We start from the raw sequence: 18,855 nt of genomic DNA on the forward strand, positions 1-18,855 counted from the left end.
GGGGCAAGGAGAGTCCCCAGCTTATGAGAAATAAAAGGGTTGACACATACAAAGTGTAGAAACAGCAGACACTGAGTAAATACCCCATAAATGCCGCAGCAGGTGCCCCGCAGACCCAGTACAGAGCGCAGGGGTGGGAGGGTGCCTACCTGCCTGGTCCCTAGCCTGTGAGTCCCCGGAAACTCAGTCCTCCAGAAAGCTTCGTGCAGGAGGCTTAATGGCTCCAAGACTTCAGTGACCTGTAAAAATGCAGTCCCTTTTCCTGTTCTGCTGGCGGACACCAAGGTAAGTCCTGGTTTCCGGAACCACATGCTGCCAGCCACTCTGCTGCCCAGCGACTCATCTTCTCTGCCCCAGGGCCTCTCAAGAGAAACACAAACTCCAGCTGCACAAGGAGAAGGAGCACAAGCCACGGAACGCGACCCAGACATGTGACATCTCGGTGCAGATAGAACCAATCCACACAGATATTTTCCTGAGCAGCCAAGAGGTGAGTACCTGCCCCATCCTGGGACCCTACAAGGACAAGTTAAGAAAGAACCCAGGAGTTCCCACTGTGGCACAGTGGGGTCAGTGGTATCTCTGGCGCACTGGGATGCAAGTTCGATCCCCCACCCAGCACAGGAGTTAAGGATCCAGCATTGCTGTGGCTGTGGTGTAGGTTGCACCTGTGGCTCAGATATGATCTCTGGCCTGGAAACGCCATAGGCTGTGGAGCAGCCAAAAAAGAAAAACAAAAGAAAGACCCCAGTGGTGGCGTTCTTTGCTTTTGAATACATCTTCATTCTAAGTTCTAAAAATATTGCTTGCTCACATGAAATGTTTAAAGTTAAAAAGTAGAAGTCCCATGTCCAGACTCACAGAGGCTTTGGCTATTGACAGCTTGGCGTGTCACGTGCCATCAGCCCCTCTCGTCCCAGAAACGGCCACATCCTCATACAGTCGGACTGTGCAGTGGTTCAAGCAGGCTTAGATCCTGTCTGCCCGGGTTCCAGTCCTGACTCCTCCACTCAGAAACCCCCATGACCTTGGGGACGCACCTGGGTGCCAGTTCCCTGGTCTGGAAAGTGGGAGTGACACCCGTCACCACCTCATGGGGTCGTTGAGAAATAAATTTTATTTATCCACAAAACTCGCACAAATTTATACATACATGTATTTATTTAACAGAGGTTTTGTGGGGGTTTTTTGTTGTTTTTTTTTTTTTTGCAAACTGTGGTATCAAGCCATATGTATTCGGCAACTTTTTTTCCCCACATCACACTATTTAATGGGTCTGTTTTCAAGGAAGCGGGTGAACATCTCCCTCCTTCTTTTAAACAGCAGCAGGGAATTCCACCCTTTATCCAACCCATCACGATGGACCTTTAAGTTGTTTCTCCTTCCACACGCTGCCGCAGTCGTTAATCTTTGTAGGTGTGTAGAACAGAGTCCGAGATGCCCAGAGGACATCCTAAATTGTGCTCATTGGGGCACACGGCCTTCCCAGAGAGCTGTGCCCTTAATGCCCCGCGGCTGACTCTTGCCAACCTCTGCGCAGAAGCCTTTGTGGGCCTAGAAGTCCCAGCTGCGCAGCACGGGGGTCACATCTTTGAGCGAGAAGAGCCTCCAGCGCGACGTCCTGCATGGTGGCACTCACACCTGTGCCCGTGACCGGGGCCATGGTGCTCGCCGTTGTCCTTGACCGCCCGACGTGGGCAGGGTGCTTCCTCGAGGGCCCAAGCTTCCTGTCCCTTCCCCTTCGCCTTTTGAAACTCGAGAGCGGTTTCAGTAATGGGCTTTGGACTGTCCCTCGGAAGCAGGGCCAAATGTGTCAGCTCGCCTTCCTGCTTTCTCAATGATGCCTTTCCCCTGCCAACAGCGCGAGCCAGGGCCGCACGCAGCGGGAAGCAAAGGGCTCGGTGGCCCAGCCAGCTGTCCCTGGCACCAATTGCCGTCCAGAGAACCTTAGCAGAAGTGGCTCCTTGGGGAGGGCCGCCCGGTGCGGGGGCTGCAGCGGGTTCACGCAGCCCTGAGCTCCGTGGGGCCGGAAGCAGGTCCCGCTCCTGTCAGAAGCTAAACTCTCAGCACTGGCCCCGGCCCATGTTATTCATACATTCACCAGCTGCTGAGCACCTGCTGTATACCAGGCCCTGTGCTGGGCACAGCGGAGGCTGCCCAGGTCCCTGCCCACGCCAGACCCCTTCCAACTCTGCATGTGTTTACTGGATGCCTGTGATTTTTAGATTCTATTATAAGGCAGGATTAGTTGAGGAAGGGGGAGGGAGGCTGCAAGATAAAAGGAAAAAAAGGATTTGTTCTTTCTCAGAACGGCTTTCCACACTTGGGCTGCTTCCTGCTTTCTAAACCAGAGTGGGTCAGAGGGCTTAAGAGTTGCATGAGAAAGAATCTCCATCTTCTCTAAATAAACAAATTCCCAGAAGAGCCATGAGTAAGGGTCACATCGGGCTCAGGCGAGCTCTGCAGGCGGAGGAAGACTGCCACCAAGCCTCGCTGCTGTGGCTGCCCCCCCAAGGCCAGTGGCCCCTGCCCTCCTCTCCATGCTCCAGCACGTGTGTGCACACACACTCACACTCCGCACCCAATGAACACACACAACATTCCTGACGGTTACTCCCAGGGCAAACATACACCCCCCCAAAAGAGGGAGGCCGAGTGTAGAAACGGCCCAGGAAGTGGACCAGCCTGCAGCCTGTAAGCAGACTGGAGCCAGGGTCGGGGGCTAGAGAGGTCCTACTAAGTGCAGCCAGGGGTGGAGCGCCCCCTTCTCTCAGGGGCTGAGCCCCAGTCCCTCTTGGCTCCATATTTACCAAGACCCTACTATGCTCAGCACAGCCTACACCAGAGACAGCCTTTGCTCTCACAGCGCCCACATTCTGGAAAGGGAGAGAGACAGGCAATAAACAAGTTAACATCAAATGAAATGTCTGCGGTGGGGGAGTGCTTTGAGGCAAGAGACAGCAGAATTCAGGGCAGAGCAGCATCGTGGAGGGGCCCTTTGGGACAAGGTGGTGGGGAGGCCTCTCCGGGGGAGACGGGAACGGAGCCTGAATGAAATGAAGGAACGAGTGATGGGGACGCAAGGGGAGGAGCAGCCCCAGGAGGACCTCAGATGACACTGCTGGGCTCCTCGAGGGAGGCTGTGGGCCTCGTGCCCCTCCCTGGCCAGCATGGGGCCTGGCACGTGTCATGTGGGCCTTTAATTGGCATTTGATGACTCAAGGAAAGAATAGCAAGTAATTGCCTCTCTCCCTCTTCTCTGTCCTATTTTCCTGGTAGCATTTATCAATTTCTGGAATGATTTACATATCTGTCTGTTTGTTTGCTGTGTCCCCCATCACCAGGACACAGAGTCTGTGACAGCAGGGATTTTGCCAGTTTCATTCACTGCTGAGTCCCCCGAGCCTAGAACAAGGCATGGCACATAGACATGCTCAGTAAAGCCTTGGTGATGTGAATGAATGAATGAGTGAACGAATGAATGAATGACTCACCCTAGAGAAGCGTCCTTTAATTTGGAGTCTGTGACTGGACTTGGGGGGGCAGTCCCAGAAGTTGTATGCAAATTTGTGTGTGAATTTTTCTGGAGGAAGGAACCTGCCCTCTTCCTAATCTCGAAAGGATGTGCATGACCCTTAAAAGATGAAGACGACCTTCCCTTGTCTGTGCCCTTCATAAACCCAGCTCTAGCTGCCACGTTGGAGAATATTCCCATCACTGCAGAAAGTTCTGCCCGACCATGCAGCTCCGGAGGCTCTGGAAGTCTCGATGGAGTGTTTTCCTTTCTCCAGACCTGCGGCCCTAAAACACCAAAAAAAAAAAAAAAAAAAAGTGCCCTTCCAGGCATGGAATTTGATACGGTGGTTCAGAGATGAGACCAGAGGGACCACAAGTGGAAACCCAAGCTTAGAAGAATATTAGAAGAAAAAAATAAAGCACAGGGAGGGAACACAGAGCAGATCTCTTATTTATAGTGACGCTAAGTAGGGAGGAAAGTGGGAAGTCTTCCCAAAGGTGACTCTGTACTTGCCATGAAGTTTTTAAATTCCTTCTCTGCTGAAGCCCCTTCCTGATATTTTCCAAGGTACCAAGTGACAGGGTTTCTGCTATCCACGAACTGTTCTTGTTGCTTCAAGTGTGAGAGAGATTCTGACCCCTAATAGAGCTGCCGTCTGCACCTTTCTGGCCACAGGAGCAGTCCTTCAGTGATCTGGGGGCCAAGTGCAAAGGATCCCGACACGAGGAAGTCATTCAGCGTCAGAAAAAGGCCTTATCTGAGCTTCGTGCTCGAATTAAAGAGCTGGAGCAGGCCAGCTCGTCAAGTAAGTTTCCTCCTTCCCACTGGTTCCCTCTGAGCTCAGAGCGATGGGCCCCAGACTCGAGGGTTCACTTTGGGGACGGATCCATTTGCCAAGAGCACCATCTTCTACCCCCCTCATTTCCTAAGTGAAAGGACGTTAGTAACACAAAAAAGAAGAGGGCAGAAACGATGTCAGAGTCAAGGGCAGGCCTTGATATTAAATAAACACAGTTTCATGAAAAACTTACTACACTGTACTTCTTTATCTTATTTCACGGTGGCCCAGTGGAAACTTTGTCATGGACCAACACGGTGCAAGGATGGATCTTGGGGAACTTCCTGGAATAAATTTAGCCTGTTTAGAAGGATAGGACTCTCGAGTTCCCTTCGTGGCTCAGCAGTTAACGAACCCAACTAGCATCCATGAGGACGCAGGTTCAATCCCTGGCCTTGCTCAGTGGGTTAAGGATCCAGCAGTGCGGTGAGCTATGGCACAGGTTGCAGACGCAGCTCGGATCCCACGTTGCTGTGGCTCTGGGGTAGGCCAGTGGCTACAGCCTGGATTCAACCCCTAGCCCGGGAACCTCCACATGCCGAGGGTGCTGCCCTAAAAAGACAAAAGATGAAAAGAAGGATCAGGCTCTCAAGAAAGCGAGCTTGCTGCTGGATGGAGCCCTGGGCTAGGACCCAGAAGCCTGGGTTCAAGTTCTGTCCTACAGCTGATGGTTCACCCTCAGCGCCTCGGCCCTGTGTGGCTGCAGCTGCATATTAGCTGTGTAGCCTCAATTATTTCTCTTCTCTGGCCTCAGATTCCTCACCTGCCAAGGGAGGATGGTGGAGCTTAGACCTGGCCTGTGCCATGTGTCCAGTAGATAGCAGCTCTGATTATTACAGGCATCCACTTCTTCCTGAGCCTTCCTTTTGAGTCTCCAAAATTTCTTTTCTAGATCACGAGGAACACATGGATGAATCATTTCTAGATTTAAAGACTCTCAGGATGGAAAAAAATGCCCAGAAAATACTGGATGTAAAACCTGATTTACCAACTCTTTCAAGAGTAGAGATCCGAATGGTAAGCAGAGCAAACTATCTCTGCAGCGACTGACCCATGGAGAGGGTGGGCACGAGGGCAGACCCAGCCTTGGCCCTGGCCCTGCAGTGCACATCAGTGGTCCGGGGCCAGGTCCTCCCGGATGGGCTAATTCCCGTATCAGCTGGTTGGAGCCTGGCTCTCCCAGCCGTCTGAAGTTGCAATAGAAAGGCAGCCTCGCTTCATGCACAGGATGCTAGAGCGTTGCACTGATGTTGGCCAGGTCCATCTCGGGCCCTCCTTTTTCACATCATGTGTTGTATTCTGCAGAAAATATTCAACAGGCTACATTATGGCCATGAGGTTGCCCAAAGTTTGCTCTTTGCTGTAAACTGAAAAACATGAACACATAAGAGTAGCGGAAAGGAGCCACGATTAAGAGGACACAAGTTCTGGAGTCGGAGACGTGGGCCCTGATCCCAGCTCCGCAAGCTGAGTGACCTTGAGTGGGCTCTTAACCTTGCTGGGACTCCGTCTCCCCACTGTAAAATGATAATGGAAAAATGAAAGGCACTAAGTATGAAGAGTGCTTATCCCAGTGCTTAGCTTGTGGTGAACACTTAATAAATGGTAACTGTTATTATAATTAAATAGTATTTAAACAGCTTTAGTCAAGAAAACTTCCCATTCTTAGGGGACATAGTTCAATATGCCAGCTGTTAGGTTGAAGGTGCCCTGTAATACCCTAAATGGATGCTTGATTGGCCATTTGATTGACACATGACGGTGGACAGCCCAGGTCAGCATTCATCACAGGATCTGTCGGTTTGCTGCTGCAGCTGGATCTAAACCATCCATGGGCTTTTGGAAGAAATAAAAAGTTATCCTAGGGAGTTCCCCCTTGTGGCTCAGCAGTTTATGAACCTGACTAGTATCCATGAGGATGTGGGTTCTATCCCTGGCCTCGCTCGGTGGGTGAAGGACCTGGCGTTCCTGCAAGCTATGGCATAGGTCACAGACGCGGCTTGGATCCTGCGTAGCTGTAGCTGTGGCTTGGGCTGGCAGCTGCAGCTCCATTTCCACCCCCTAGCCCAGGAAAAAGTCATCCTATCTGTACCAGCATTCTCTCCAACAACTCTCCTGGACATTTGCTAGAGATGTGAGTCCTCAGAAACGTGTTGATTTTCTTGATAAAAATCAAACCCTCTTTTTCCAGGGTTGGAAGTGGAGGGACCCTCTCCAGGCGGGGAGCTCAGCTGGGTATTATGTCTTGAGCTGCTTCCAAGATTTACCTTCTCCTTGGCGACAACTCCTCATCCCACCGCTGACACCATAGAGCAGGAAACCTCCCAACTCTCAGTCCTCCAAGGCTGGCAGTAATTAAAAGGAGAGAAGGAGCAGGAGGAAGAGTAATGATACCTATTAAGTGCTTACGGGAGTTCCCTTGTGAAGCAGCAGGTTAAGGATCCGGCATTGTCACTGTAGCAGCTCAGGTCACTGCTGTGGCACTGGTTCAGTCCCTGGCCTGGGAACTTCCACATGCTGAGGGCATGGCCAGAGGGAAAAAAAAAAAAAAGGATAAGGGCTTCCTGGGTACCAGGCACTGAGCTCAGCCCTCTATACGCATAGTCTCAATCCTCTAGGCTGCCTTGTGTTGTCTCCATTTAACAATAAGAAAATTAAGGCTTCAGAAGGCCAAGTACTTCATCCAAGTTCACAGGGTAATGAATGTGGAAGCCCGGACTGTGTCCCTGGTGGCCTCTCTGCTAGCCTGCAGAGACAGGGTGGGGACTGCATGAGTGAATCCTGTAGCCCAGGCTCTTCCTTAGTGACCCTCCCTCAGGAAGAGGGGGCCGCAGGAGAGGAGCAGAGGAACAGCTCAGGGGGGCAGGAAACACCCAGAGGCATCTCAGGTTCTTTTTGGAGCAGACCTGCCCAGTTTATTGCCATCTGCAGCTACCCTCTTTTTTTTTTTCTTTTCACTTTTTAAAGTTTTATTGAAGTGCAGTTGATTTACAAGGTTGTGATATTTTTCTGCTGTATTTCACTATCCTCTTCTAGTCTGATATCTATAGATATATAGACAAATATGTCCACTTTTATCCTTCACAGTCACTTTGGGAGCCTTTATATTTTTGTAGATTTTTTTTTTTAATCTCAAAGATTTGCAGTATAATGCCAACAAATGCTATGCACTAAGAAGTGCTCGTGGCAAGCACTTAAAATCCAATTTATTTATTTACTTATTTATTTATTTTTTGATGGCCACTCTCTCAGCATATGGAGGTTCCCAGGCTAGGAGTCAAATCAGAGCTGTGGCTGCTGGCCTACATCACAGGCACAGCAACACAGGATCTGAGCTGTGACCTACACCACAGCTCACGGCAACACCCACTGAGTGAGGCCAGGGATCGAACCTTTGTCCTCATGGATGCTAGTCAGATTTGTTTCTGCTGAGCCACAGTGGGAACTCCCACCTTATTTTTTAAGGAGATTTATTATGATAGCGTTTGTTCAGATCACATCCCCTATTGAGTCCAGCGGCCTTTCCACGCAGTCAGTTGGGCTTTCAGCAGCCAGCTGGCTGGTTGGGGTCTTAGCACACAGTTGCAAACACAACCTGCATTGTCTCTGGATAGGGTCTGAAGTGATGCCCACCCACCAGGATCCAGCTGGGAGAAAGTTTGGCCAGATTTTGTGGCAGTATCATTTCGGCTGCATAGAAATTAGATTCCTTTGATAAGAGAAGGGAGGCTGTTTTCTATTTAACCTTCATTCATTCATTCAACAAACATGCCCACCGTATGGCCTCGGCACCAGCTGCCATGCTAGGCACAAGGAAGGGGATCATGAGCAAAAAAGCAACATGGTCCCCATTTTTTCTGGCACTTGTCATCTAGACCAGGGTTTCTCAACCTTGGCACTACTAATGTTTTGAGCCAGGGAACTCTTTGTTTGGGGGACTGTCTTGTGTCATGTGGATGTTTAGCAGCATCCTTGTCCTCTACCCACTAGATGCCAGTGGCAATTATGACAACCCCAGATGTGTCCAGGCATTGCTAAATGTCCCCGCAGGAGGGAGGAGGGACAAAGTCAGCCCCGGTTGAGAACCGCAGGTCCAGAGGGAAGACGGACCATGACCAAAGAACAGGACAGGTGATGTGTCATCTCAAAGACAGTCATGCTCTGAAGCGATAGGAGCACAGTTATAAGACAGCGATTGACCAAGGAATCAGAGTGGATTTAAAACCAACTCCCGCGAGTTACTCTCTAGTAACTTTTCAGTTCTTCGGTTATTCTTTGGGTTAGTCTCCTGGATGTGGAAAATCATAATGGAATGCCAAGAGAGAGTTTTTATTTCTTTTTCTATTTCAGCCTCAAAATGGCCTTTCCAGCCCAGGGTCCATCCCGGCCACCGAGAAGTTGGGGAAAACAGATGTGACTGAGGCTTTAGATCTCAGTGAAAAGCTGGTAGGTCCAACCCGCATCAGTTCCCCTGCTGTCCAAACCCAGCTTCCCTGCAGCAGTGTTAGCTAAACATCAAACCTACGTCATATTTAGTTATTGTTACAACAGCTCCGCCAGACCCCTCTCCTATCCCAGCATGGGTTGGAAACGGCACAGCTGAATTCCTCGGAAGACTGGGTAGTAAAAATGAATGTTTCTATCCATGGTCATCCCCCCACCCCAGTTCTCAAGAAGGCAGAGCATAAATGGATACGGGGGGAGGGGTGGGAGGGGGAAGGCGTCTTGCTAAAGCCCCAGCTGCCCTCATTTCCAAAGCAACATGTGTCTGTCCTCTGCAGTTGCAGAAAATGAATGAAACAGAATTAGACGTTTGCCTCCTTAAAGTAGCCACCGGCCGTCTTGGGCCAGGCCTCTTACCTGCGACCCGCTTTCTCCTAGTACATGGATATGAGCAAAACCCTTGGGAGTCTGATGAACATCAAAGACATGTCAGGTCACGTGTCCATGAAGCACCTCTCCCCCAAAGAGAGGGAGAGAGTCAACCAGCTTCGACAAAGAGACCTTGACCTGGTGTTCGATAAGATCACCCAACTCAAGAACCGGCTGGAGAGGAAAGAGGAGCTTTTGAGAGGATACGAAAAAGACATTGAACAGCTCAGGTAGGGCCCGTGTCCCCGCGGGAAGGCCCAGGCCCCCCTTCACTGGGCTACACCTCAGGGCGGCAGCAGACCCCTGGGACCAGGATGGGAGGACGGAGGCCTGGGTGTGCCCTGGGGCTGGCGACTGGGGCCTGACAGAGGCAAGTCTCTGGGGGAGAAAGAAGCAAAGTGCCCTGCTCTCTCTTAAGGGATGAGGCGCACGTTTTATGCATTTGTCTGTTTCACCGTATGTGCGTTTGTCATAAATCCATCGTGTTCTCAGTGGTGGCAGCTCCCTTGCCCTCTCTGGGGAGTTGGGAGGGGCTGGTAGCATAAGCTCTGCCCCCTTCGTGCTACAGTTACGCAGCCGATGAGCTGCTTATTCTGCCTCTGCTCCCACTTCTCCACCATCCCCTCCCGCCTGTAAGGAAACCACCACGTCAGGCGGATACGGAAGTGTTTAGAGAATCTCCCAGGTCGGGGACGTTGGTGTGAGAGAGAAAGACGAGGGGAAGGGTCTTTGTCTCCTCTGTGCGCTCAGGCAGAGCAAAGTGTCCGTTCAGATGTACCAGTCACAGGTGGCAAAGCTGGAGGACGACGTCTACAAACAGGCGGAAGAAAAGGCGCTGCTGAAGGAGGCCCTGCAGCGCATGGAGCACCAGCTGCACCAGGAGAAGAGGGTCAACAGGGCGATCAGGCAGCAGAAGGTGAGAGGTCCCTGTTTGGAGCAGAGCCTCTGAGGCTGCCCCTCAGCTCCCTTTAGAAATGGCCAACTGAGGTCCCGAGGGATCCAGGCAGCACAGACTCATTTACTGATGCAAAGGAAGGTGGCAGCATGGCTTTAGCCTCAGGCAGACCTAGGTTTAGATTCTAACTCTACCATTTACTGTGTGACTTCAGGCAGGTGTCTTAACCTCTCTGAGACTCATCGTCAAGCTTATCTTTACTTTTTCTTAATTTTGATAATTCATGTGTTTTTATTGTATTCTTTCTATTCAGATAAGTGTTTTTTCAGCCAGTTTTACTGGTCATACAGCACTTTATTAAGTTTAAGGTGTAGAGCATGATAATTTGACTTACATACCTCATGAAATGATTATCCCAGTAAGTGTGCTGAACATCCTGAATTCTTTTAAATGGAGGCTATTGTTCTTATTTTTATTGTTCTGCCAGGTGCTAGGGATACACAGATGAATAAGTTCTCTGAGAATAAAGATTTGAGTTGGCTATTCTCAGTACCCAGAATATAGTAGACACCTAATAAATATTTGGTGGATGGATGGATGGATGGACAGACGGATGGATGGATGAACACTGGATCAGTGGGTAGACAGGTATATGGATGAACAGGACGACGGAGATGGATGTGTGATGTCCTCGAAGAGCATATTCATCAGCGCAGGACATACAGGTGAAGAGCTGACTTGAGGCTGATCTAATGGAAAAAGGGTTCAGTCCAGATCCAGAGGAGGGCACTCAGCCTGGAGCATTCAGGGAGCGCTTTCCACGTGGTTATCCCCGCTTCGTGTGGCAGAGGAGGGTTGGAGGTTGTCCACCAAAGGGATGGACAGGTGTGCACTCCAGGCTCTAGGAGCCACAGAGGAAAGGCGTGAGGATGGGGATCTGCCTCCTGGTGTCGATATGGTGGGAGCATTGGCCTGAGAAACCAAGATTGAGGTTCAGGCTGGTGATCCAGCCAAAAGAGAACACCTCCTCCCCTCACGCTGGTATCTGTCACACGGCCCAGGACTCAGTCCTGGGTTCAAATCCCCTTGCTTTTTTTTTTTTTTTTAATGGCTGCACCCATGGCACATGGAAGTTCCCGGGGCCAGGGATTGAATCCCAGTTGCAGCTGTGACTTCCGCCACAGCAACACCGGATCCTTTAACCCATTGCACCAGGCCAGGGATCAAACCTGCACCTCCCCAGCAACCTGAGCCACTGCAGTTGGATTCTTTACCTACTATGCCGCAACGAGAACGCCTCCCCTGCTTATTAACCATGTGACCTTGTGCAAACCCATCCCCTCTCTGAGCCTTGCTTTCCTCATCTAACAGCACCTGCCCTGCAGGGTTGTTCTGAGGGTCATATACAATGCAGGTTACCCTGCCTATCCAAGCTCTCTCAGTGTCTAAACTCAGGAACCATGTAGTTTCTCGGATGCTGCAGGATGCTTGCCCTGCCTCTCAAGTGCCCAGCCCAGGGCCTGGTACTCAGCAGGTGGATGCTCCCCTCCTCCCTGGGGCCAGCACCTGCACAGAGGTCTCTGCGATGAGCGCTACCTCGGACCCAGTAGGGTCTACTGTTGAAAGTTCCCCCACAGCGAGGCAGGTGTGAGTGGCACCTGAACAAACCCCTTCAGAAGCTCGCTGCAACCCTGTGCCTGCATGGTGGTCAGTAGAGGGGTCTTCTTTGCAGTTTACACCCATGACCTTGCACGCCTGTGATCAGCAGTATGTCTCTAGGTCTGCCGGGCACTGGAACAGTGACTCCTAAGTAGATCAGACCCTCCCTTGTCCTCAGCTCTTGCCTAAGTTAAAGCAGATCTCAGGGTGGGTGTCAGGCGAACAGGCAAAGTCACCACAGCCCCCCCCCCCATGCCATCTGTGGGCACCAGGCTATGATAGCCCTGCCTGGTGGTTATGATCCACTTTACAGATGAGGAAACTGAGCCTCAGAGAACTTGCCCAAGTTGACAGAGTAGCTGGTAAGTAGAGCCTAGACCGGACCCCAGGTCTCTCTGACTCGAGTTCCTGTGCTCTCTGCTGGCCTAGACCCCAGGCTCCTTCTTAAAACCGCGAGTCTTTCTGACTTGGGGCTGTGTATCTGTACATGCGTGCTTGTGTGTGTATACATGTGTGTAAGTGCTGTGTGTGCCTGCATTTGTATATATTTGTGTTTAGGTGTCGCATGCGCCATAGGGGGTCACAGAAGGGGGACCCCGCTCCTCAGTCAGGAGGTGATGGTCAGACATGTTCCTTGCAGAAGCCTGCCCTCCATCCTGCAAACCTTCCAGACAGCAGGTTCCCAGCCAGCACACTCTCTAGCTTGTAGCCTCAGAAACAAAGTGGCTGTCCTGCTCTGAGGGAGCCCAGATGTGGCATTTCTAGCACTCACTGCTCTGAATTAAACATCACAGGCCTCAATCTGCACGTGTCATGGGGCCGCCTCAGGCAGGGGACAGTTTCCTTTCACTCCAGGCAATGCCAGGGAGAGCTGGGCTGGCGACAGAGTTCTGACTTTGCCTTTGATGTGCCCTCTGGAGAGCTCACCCCTCCCCAAAGACACCCCTCCCCCCAGCTCAGGGCTTGGCAGGCTGGGCCCCAAAGCAGAGACACCAGACCACAGAATGGGGCAGCAAAGGGCCCAAAAAAGGCCATTGTCATGTAATGAAAACCTGAGGATTTACATAATCAGGCTTCCCATGCATTATTCATGGGCTGCCTCATTCATACACAATATGCAGGAGCCATGCCAGCCTCTTAGGTGAAAGACATCCTTCAGCGAAGACGGATCTGAAATGGCCAAGTTGAACCTATGTCGGGGTCCCCAGCAGAGCTAGAGCTAGGCATTTTCAAATTAGTGGAATTGACGGTTTGGGGAAAGATTTCTATGAACTGGGGCCACAAGCCTGGCCTCGTCGATGGCATCACGTCCTGAGCGCTCCGCACTGCGCATGCTCCGCTTTCCCATCAGGGCCACGAGGGATGCTGGCGACGGCCGGCCCATTTAAGAGAGGGGAATGCTGAGTTGACAGGGGGTACCGTTCCCTGCCTGTTCGGCCCTTCCCAGGCTAAGCGTACTTTTCCTCACTCCTTCCTCCCCGCCTCTCCCTCACCAGAGGGTGCCCCTTGAGCTCCTCTCACCACTGCTCCTGGGGTTTCCACGCCAGGACTCGGGTTTACATTTAAGGCTTGTTCTTAATATGCGGTCAGAAAATCCTGCGTGTCAGGAAGCAAAAATAATAAATTTTAAAGATGTGCTGGTTTCCGAAGGCCACTTGTATACGTCTGTCTTGGCATCGCATCCTTCCAGGGAATATATCATCATTGTTTAAAATGGAAATTAGCAGAAAGTAGAGTTCCTCTTTTCTGAGTTTTACACCTAGTATTTTCACAAGGAGGCATAGTTTTTTTTAGTCTCCTGCATAAAACTTTGAAACTGTTCACCTGTTCATAGAGGTGGCATGGTTGAAGCAGTGGGAGATGAGATTATTTATCTTAAGCTTCAGGATCCTGCCCCCCCCCCCCCCGCAAAATGTAGTTTGTAGTTCTAGTATTTGACCATCTCTTGACTTGACCAAGCAGAACATTCCAGAATCAAAAGTCATACTTCCACACTACTACCTTTGGCTGTGAAACTGAGACTTGATATAAAATGCTGGGAAAACCTCAGTGCTGGGCATTCCCAGAGAACCTCGTGGCCGGGGCGCGGGGACCCCGGAACGCCGGGGGCTGTGACTCTCTCCCTGTGGCAGAGGCACAGTGACCGTGGCCCAGGCGGTGTTCTAGCCCATGCTCACCATCACCCGAGAAGGCAGCAGTGACTCAGAGTTCAGAGGCCAGCTTTGCAGTCAGACAAATAGAGTTCAAGCCTCACCTCTGCCCAGAGAGACCCTGAGTAGGCGGCTTGACCTTTCTATCTCCGGTTCCTCCCCCAAAGCAACCAAAAACGGTAACAAGGGGCCTACTTCCTGGGGCAGCTGGAGGGTTAAATGCCAAAATGCCTGCGGTGCCTGGCACACGCAAGCCCGGTCACTAAGGGGGAGAGAATAGGCCGCTCAGGGATGGGTGGGGATTCCTGTCTTTCTTTCGGAGAGCTTCCTGCCAGCTGACACGGTGCACAACCCCCAGACACTTTCCTGGGCCTCCCAAAGCCAGCAGCTCTCGTGTGCCGCTGTTTTCTCTTTGGTGAATGCAGCCAGGGCTACAGCCAAGACCAGACCTCGATCCTTTTTTTTCGTGAACGGGTTTGTCAATAGGAAAATTGTAAATGCACAGAAGTTGCCATTTAAGAAGCACGCCAGCCCTTTATTAGGGCTTGAAGTGTGAGAAAGGCTGAAGCACCCGGCTGCTTCTGGGCGAAGGCCAGTGGGCTCTCCTGCCAATCACCTCTCCAGCCAATCAAGTCCTGGGTGAGGGGCGTGGCCACAACTTAACCTGTGGGCTCAGCCAGGCAGCAGCCCCCAACCTTCCCTTTGCTTAGCTCAGATCCCGCATCTTTTTTTTTTTTAATCTTTTTAGGTCCACACCCACAGCATGTGGAAGTTCCCAGGCTAGAGGTCACAGCCACAGCAACGCCAGATCTGAGCCAAGTTTGCAGTCTACACCGCAGCTCACGGCAACGCTGAATGCTTAATCCACTGAGCGAGGCCAGGGATCCAACCCGTGGCCTCATGGATACTAGTCAGGTTCATTACCGCTGAGCCACAACAGGAACTCAACTCCAAGATCCCTCATCTTAAAATGATAATAAAAATGGTACCCAAGTCATAGCCTTCCATTCAGTGAGAGCATGTATGCAAAACTCTGGGTGCGCAGGGCCACACAGGATACAGGCTCACCTGCTATTATTGTTGTCCTCACTGTTTTGTTTAACTCACATTTTCTAAGATTTCTTTGGGCTCAGGTATTCTCAGGATCCTGATTTCCTCAGTGCCACTTGTGTGTTTTTGATCAAGAAGTAGAAATGTTGTTTGGGGACTTCCCGTCATGGCTCGGCAGCAGTGAATCTGACTAGAGGACACAGGTTCGGTCCCTGGCCTCCCTCAGTGGATTAAGGATCTGGCGTTGACAGTGAGCTGTGGTGTAGGTCGAAGATGTGGCTTGGATCCTGCTTTGCTGTGCCTCTGGCGTAGGCCGGCGGCTACAGCTCCGATTGGACCCCTAGCCTGGGAACCTCCATATGCCACAAGTGCGGCCCTCAAGAGGCAAAAAAAAAAAAAAAGAAAAAAGACATGTGAGGGGGGAGGGGCTTGGGTGGTTCTCTCCCAATCACAATGACCAAGTAGTAGACTGTGGCCAGGGTGCTTCAGCAGGGGGCTAGAAGCTAAAGAAAAAGACCCTCCCCTGACCCCTTCCTCTGCCCACCAATCCCAGTGAGTCCCAATGTCTCCTAGAAACCTCAGAGGTGTGTCCCCAATGGAACAGGTGGGGACGCACTAAACGCTGTCTTGCTCACCTGGTATTTTCACTCAGGAACGGTTAGAGGATCTCGAACAAAGAAATGCCAAAGAATCAGCACCTTGCAACTGTTCCTTCAAAGAGAAAGAGAGGCAGGTATGGAGAGGCTTTCTGATCCTGCAGCCACACGCAAAGCTGCAGTATTTTCAAAGCAAAAGAGCTTATGGTGGGTAAATGCCACTCCTCTCCCCTCCCCCACCCCGGCCCCAGGCCCCTGCCCCCTCCTCTGCCTCCAACCTGAACAGATGACCCAAGGGAGTAGCAAGCACCGCCCCCCTCCCCCGAAATGCGAGAAGGCAGAGGGGCAGTGGGGGTCATCCTGGGCGCTGAATGATTTGGAGACCTAGAGACAAAATCATAAGAAAAGAAGAAAGGAGGCTTAGGGACCCCCGGGAGCCCCCGCCCTAAGAATGAAGTAAGTGAGTCAAAGACTGGGGAGAGCAGTGCCCAGTGGAGCCAGGATAGAAACTGCCGATTAGAATGACCTCTTCACCTGCCAGAGGGGAGCCCCATTGGACGGTGGGCTTTCTGGCAGCCAATGGGAAATGGCAAACCAGTGTGGTCCAGAGTTCACAGCATCCTTGAGATACAATGGATGCGATGGTCCGAAGTGTTCACAGAACAAAGACAATACTGGACTTTTCCCGGAGAGGACTTTGTGTGATAGAAGGAAGGACACCCCTAACAACAGCACTGCAGGGTCGGCCGGGCCGTGTCTGAGAACAGCTCTTAAGACAGATTAATGGCCCCACATCACAGTGAGTTCAGTAAAGTTTGGGAAAAGCAGGTGTGCAGGAGCCACCCTCTGCCCTTCAGTGCCCAGCTGTCCACTGTTTGGACTTAATCCAGGAAGATACTTTGGAGCAATGTTCAAACTGGAGTTCCCTGGAGGCTTTGGGTGCCATGGAAGGATGTGAGCTCAACACACACACATACCTTTCTCCCATTAGAGAAGCTCTCCGTTATTTTCTTTATACGCCAAGCTCCTAATGGGATTTCGCTTGGACAAAGGGATCTGCTGGAAAAAGGGGGGGGGGGTGTTGGTTGAAAACCACTTCTTTAGAGCATCTGGGAATTTGGATGGTGACTGTCTCGACTGAGTTTGTGGCACCTCCTGAGTGGCTGCAGGCTCAGGGCCTTCTCCATGGAAGATGCCTGGAGGGCAACTGTCAGTTCAATAGAGGCCCAGACGCCCTCAAAGTCAGCCCTCTGAAAGTAGAATTCCCATCCTTCTGTGGGGACAGAAGAGACTTAGAAGCCCCTGTGTCATGTCCCCAAAGACAGCCTCACTTCCTCCATGAGTTTTGTGAATGCCCAATGGCATTGCCAGGTTTAGGGGAAAACAAACCAAAAAAGAACAGGATACCCAGTTAAATTTTAATTTCAGGTAAACAACAAACAGTTGTTTAGTATAAATATGTCCTAAATATTGCATGGAGCATATGCACACTAGAAAATTATTTGGGGAGTTCGTCTGCGGCCTAGTAATTAAGGATCTGGCTAAAGTCACTGCCGTGACACAGGTTTGATCCCGAGCCTGGGAACTTCCACATGCTGGGGGCATGGCCAGAAAAAAGAGAAAAGAAAAAGTTATTTGCTTTCATTCTGAAATTCAAATTTAATTGGCCACCCTACACTGTTACATGGCAACCCAGCAACAGACTTTTACTGAACATCAGCTAGACACCAAGGCCAGGGGGGGCGGGGGCGGTTCTGAGACAGGTGGTACAAGATAGCAGCTTACAGGTGTATTTCGTGTGGACAGGATTTTTTTTTTTAAGTTACATTTCAAAATAGGGCACTTTCACAGAATAGTCTGGATTTCTAGCCTCTCTGGGATGATCTGGTGACACTAGGCACACAGTCCCACAAGCCACCATCTTCCAGACTCCTTAGAAAGGCTCTGGGCTTGTGGGTTTGCTAGGTCATCCCCACCTAGCCCACCTCATCCACTTCTTTTACTTCCCTGGCCCCCGTAGGCATCAGGTTGGTGACCCCTGATGGCCCCAATGGATGCTCAGGGGCTCTCTAAGGAGGTCCCCTTCCTGACACCCCTGCACAGTCACCTGCTGAATGTCCATCTGCAAGGGAGACCCCAGCTCCCTCTCACTTTTGTGTCTCCGCTGCCTGTGGGATGCTCCTTCTTCAGTGAACTGCCCCTGAGGTCCAGGGTCTTGAGTAGCTCAGGGTCAGCAATAGTTATCCAACTGCAGGGGAGCAGCAAACTCCAGATACGTAGTGATGCTGGCTTCTGAATAGACCCCTGCCGCCCCTCCTGGGAAGGTTAGCTGCTGGGGCTTTCGTTGTGCCTGGACCACTGGGTGGAAACCCACTGGACATCTACAGCCTATTGCACTGATCTGGGAGGCTCTGCTTCCAGCTGAAGCAGATCCGTCCTCCAAGAGGAACATAGGGTCCCTCCCTGCCTCCTTGATCAACCACCTCCTTCTCTTCTGGAATCTGGAACAGAGGTTCCCTAAGAGGTCCAGCAGGACAGTGTAGCATTGCCCAAAACCTATGCCCCCTTCTGCAGAGTCCCGCAATCCTCACACCTCCCCTTCTGCAGACCCACATCCTCACGTCCTCACCTCCTCCCCTGGGAAGGCTCAGGGTCCATCCACGTGGGTAGCATCTGAAAGTTGAGACACATCCATCCTTCTCTGATAAAAAGGCAAGGAAGAACATGAGCTAAATTGTGTCAATATTCTTTCTGTGTTAAAGAGACGAATGTTTGTAGAGGCGGTGAAGAACAAGATGCAGAACTCAAATTTCCAGGTGAGCCAGGAGAAGAGAGAAAACCGTAGGAGGTCAGCAGGGAAGCCCAGCTGACAGTGGTACCACATCCGTGATGCTGTGAGCACTTCACACATGCCAGGCACAGAGCTCAGTATCTCATTTAAGCATCACAATCACCCTGTAAGGGAGGTGTTGTCATTGTTCCCAGTTTACCGATGAGGTGTCCGAGGCTCAGAGACTGTTTGTCAAGAGCCACACAACTACTAGGAGGAACTCAGTGCAGAGCTCACACCCAGGTGAGGTGCTGGCTTGCCCTCCTGTAGGTCATAAATCGGATACATTTCCAGGTTTGGCATTTCTCTTGAATATCAAGGAAACATCCTCTAGAATTCTCTTGAAAGTTGAGAATTAAGACTATGAAATCTTGAACATGTTGAAACATTGCCATTCACAGATCAGCCCTGGAAGTGGAATTAAGCCAATCCACATTCCCACTTTGCA

At 51.2% G+C, this 18,855-nt stretch overlaps 1 protein-coding gene across 1 annotated transcript in view; it reads left to right on the top strand.

Moving 5' to 3' along the window:
- FHAD1 (forkhead associated phosphopeptide binding domain 1) overlaps nucleotides 1-18,855 on the top strand; it is a 135,712-nt gene that overhangs the window by 113,386 nt on the left and 3,471 nt on the right. The window contains exons 27-34 of the mRNA XM_021097597.1: nucleotides 358-490; nucleotides 4,193-4,322; nucleotides 5,248-5,372; nucleotides 8,706-8,801; nucleotides 9,237-9,457; nucleotides 9,978-10,143; nucleotides 15,634-15,714; nucleotides 18,340-18,393. Of these exons, the coding sequence (XP_020953256.1) occupies nucleotides 358-490; nucleotides 4,193-4,322; nucleotides 5,248-5,372; nucleotides 8,706-8,801; nucleotides 9,237-9,457; nucleotides 9,978-10,143; nucleotides 15,634-15,714; nucleotides 18,340-18,393 (1,006 nt within the window). The remainder of the gene's footprint in view (nucleotides 1-357; nucleotides 491-4,192; nucleotides 4,323-5,247; nucleotides 5,373-8,705; nucleotides 8,802-9,236; nucleotides 9,458-9,977; nucleotides 10,144-15,633; nucleotides 15,715-18,339; nucleotides 18,394-18,855) is intronic.

This window comes from Sus scrofa, chromosome 6 (assembly GCF_000003025.6).
Source record: "Sus scrofa isolate TJ Tabasco breed Duroc chromosome 6, Sscrofa11.1, whole genome shotgun sequence".
NCBI classification, from domain to species: Eukaryota; Metazoa; Chordata; class Mammalia; order Artiodactyla; family Suidae; genus Sus; species Sus scrofa.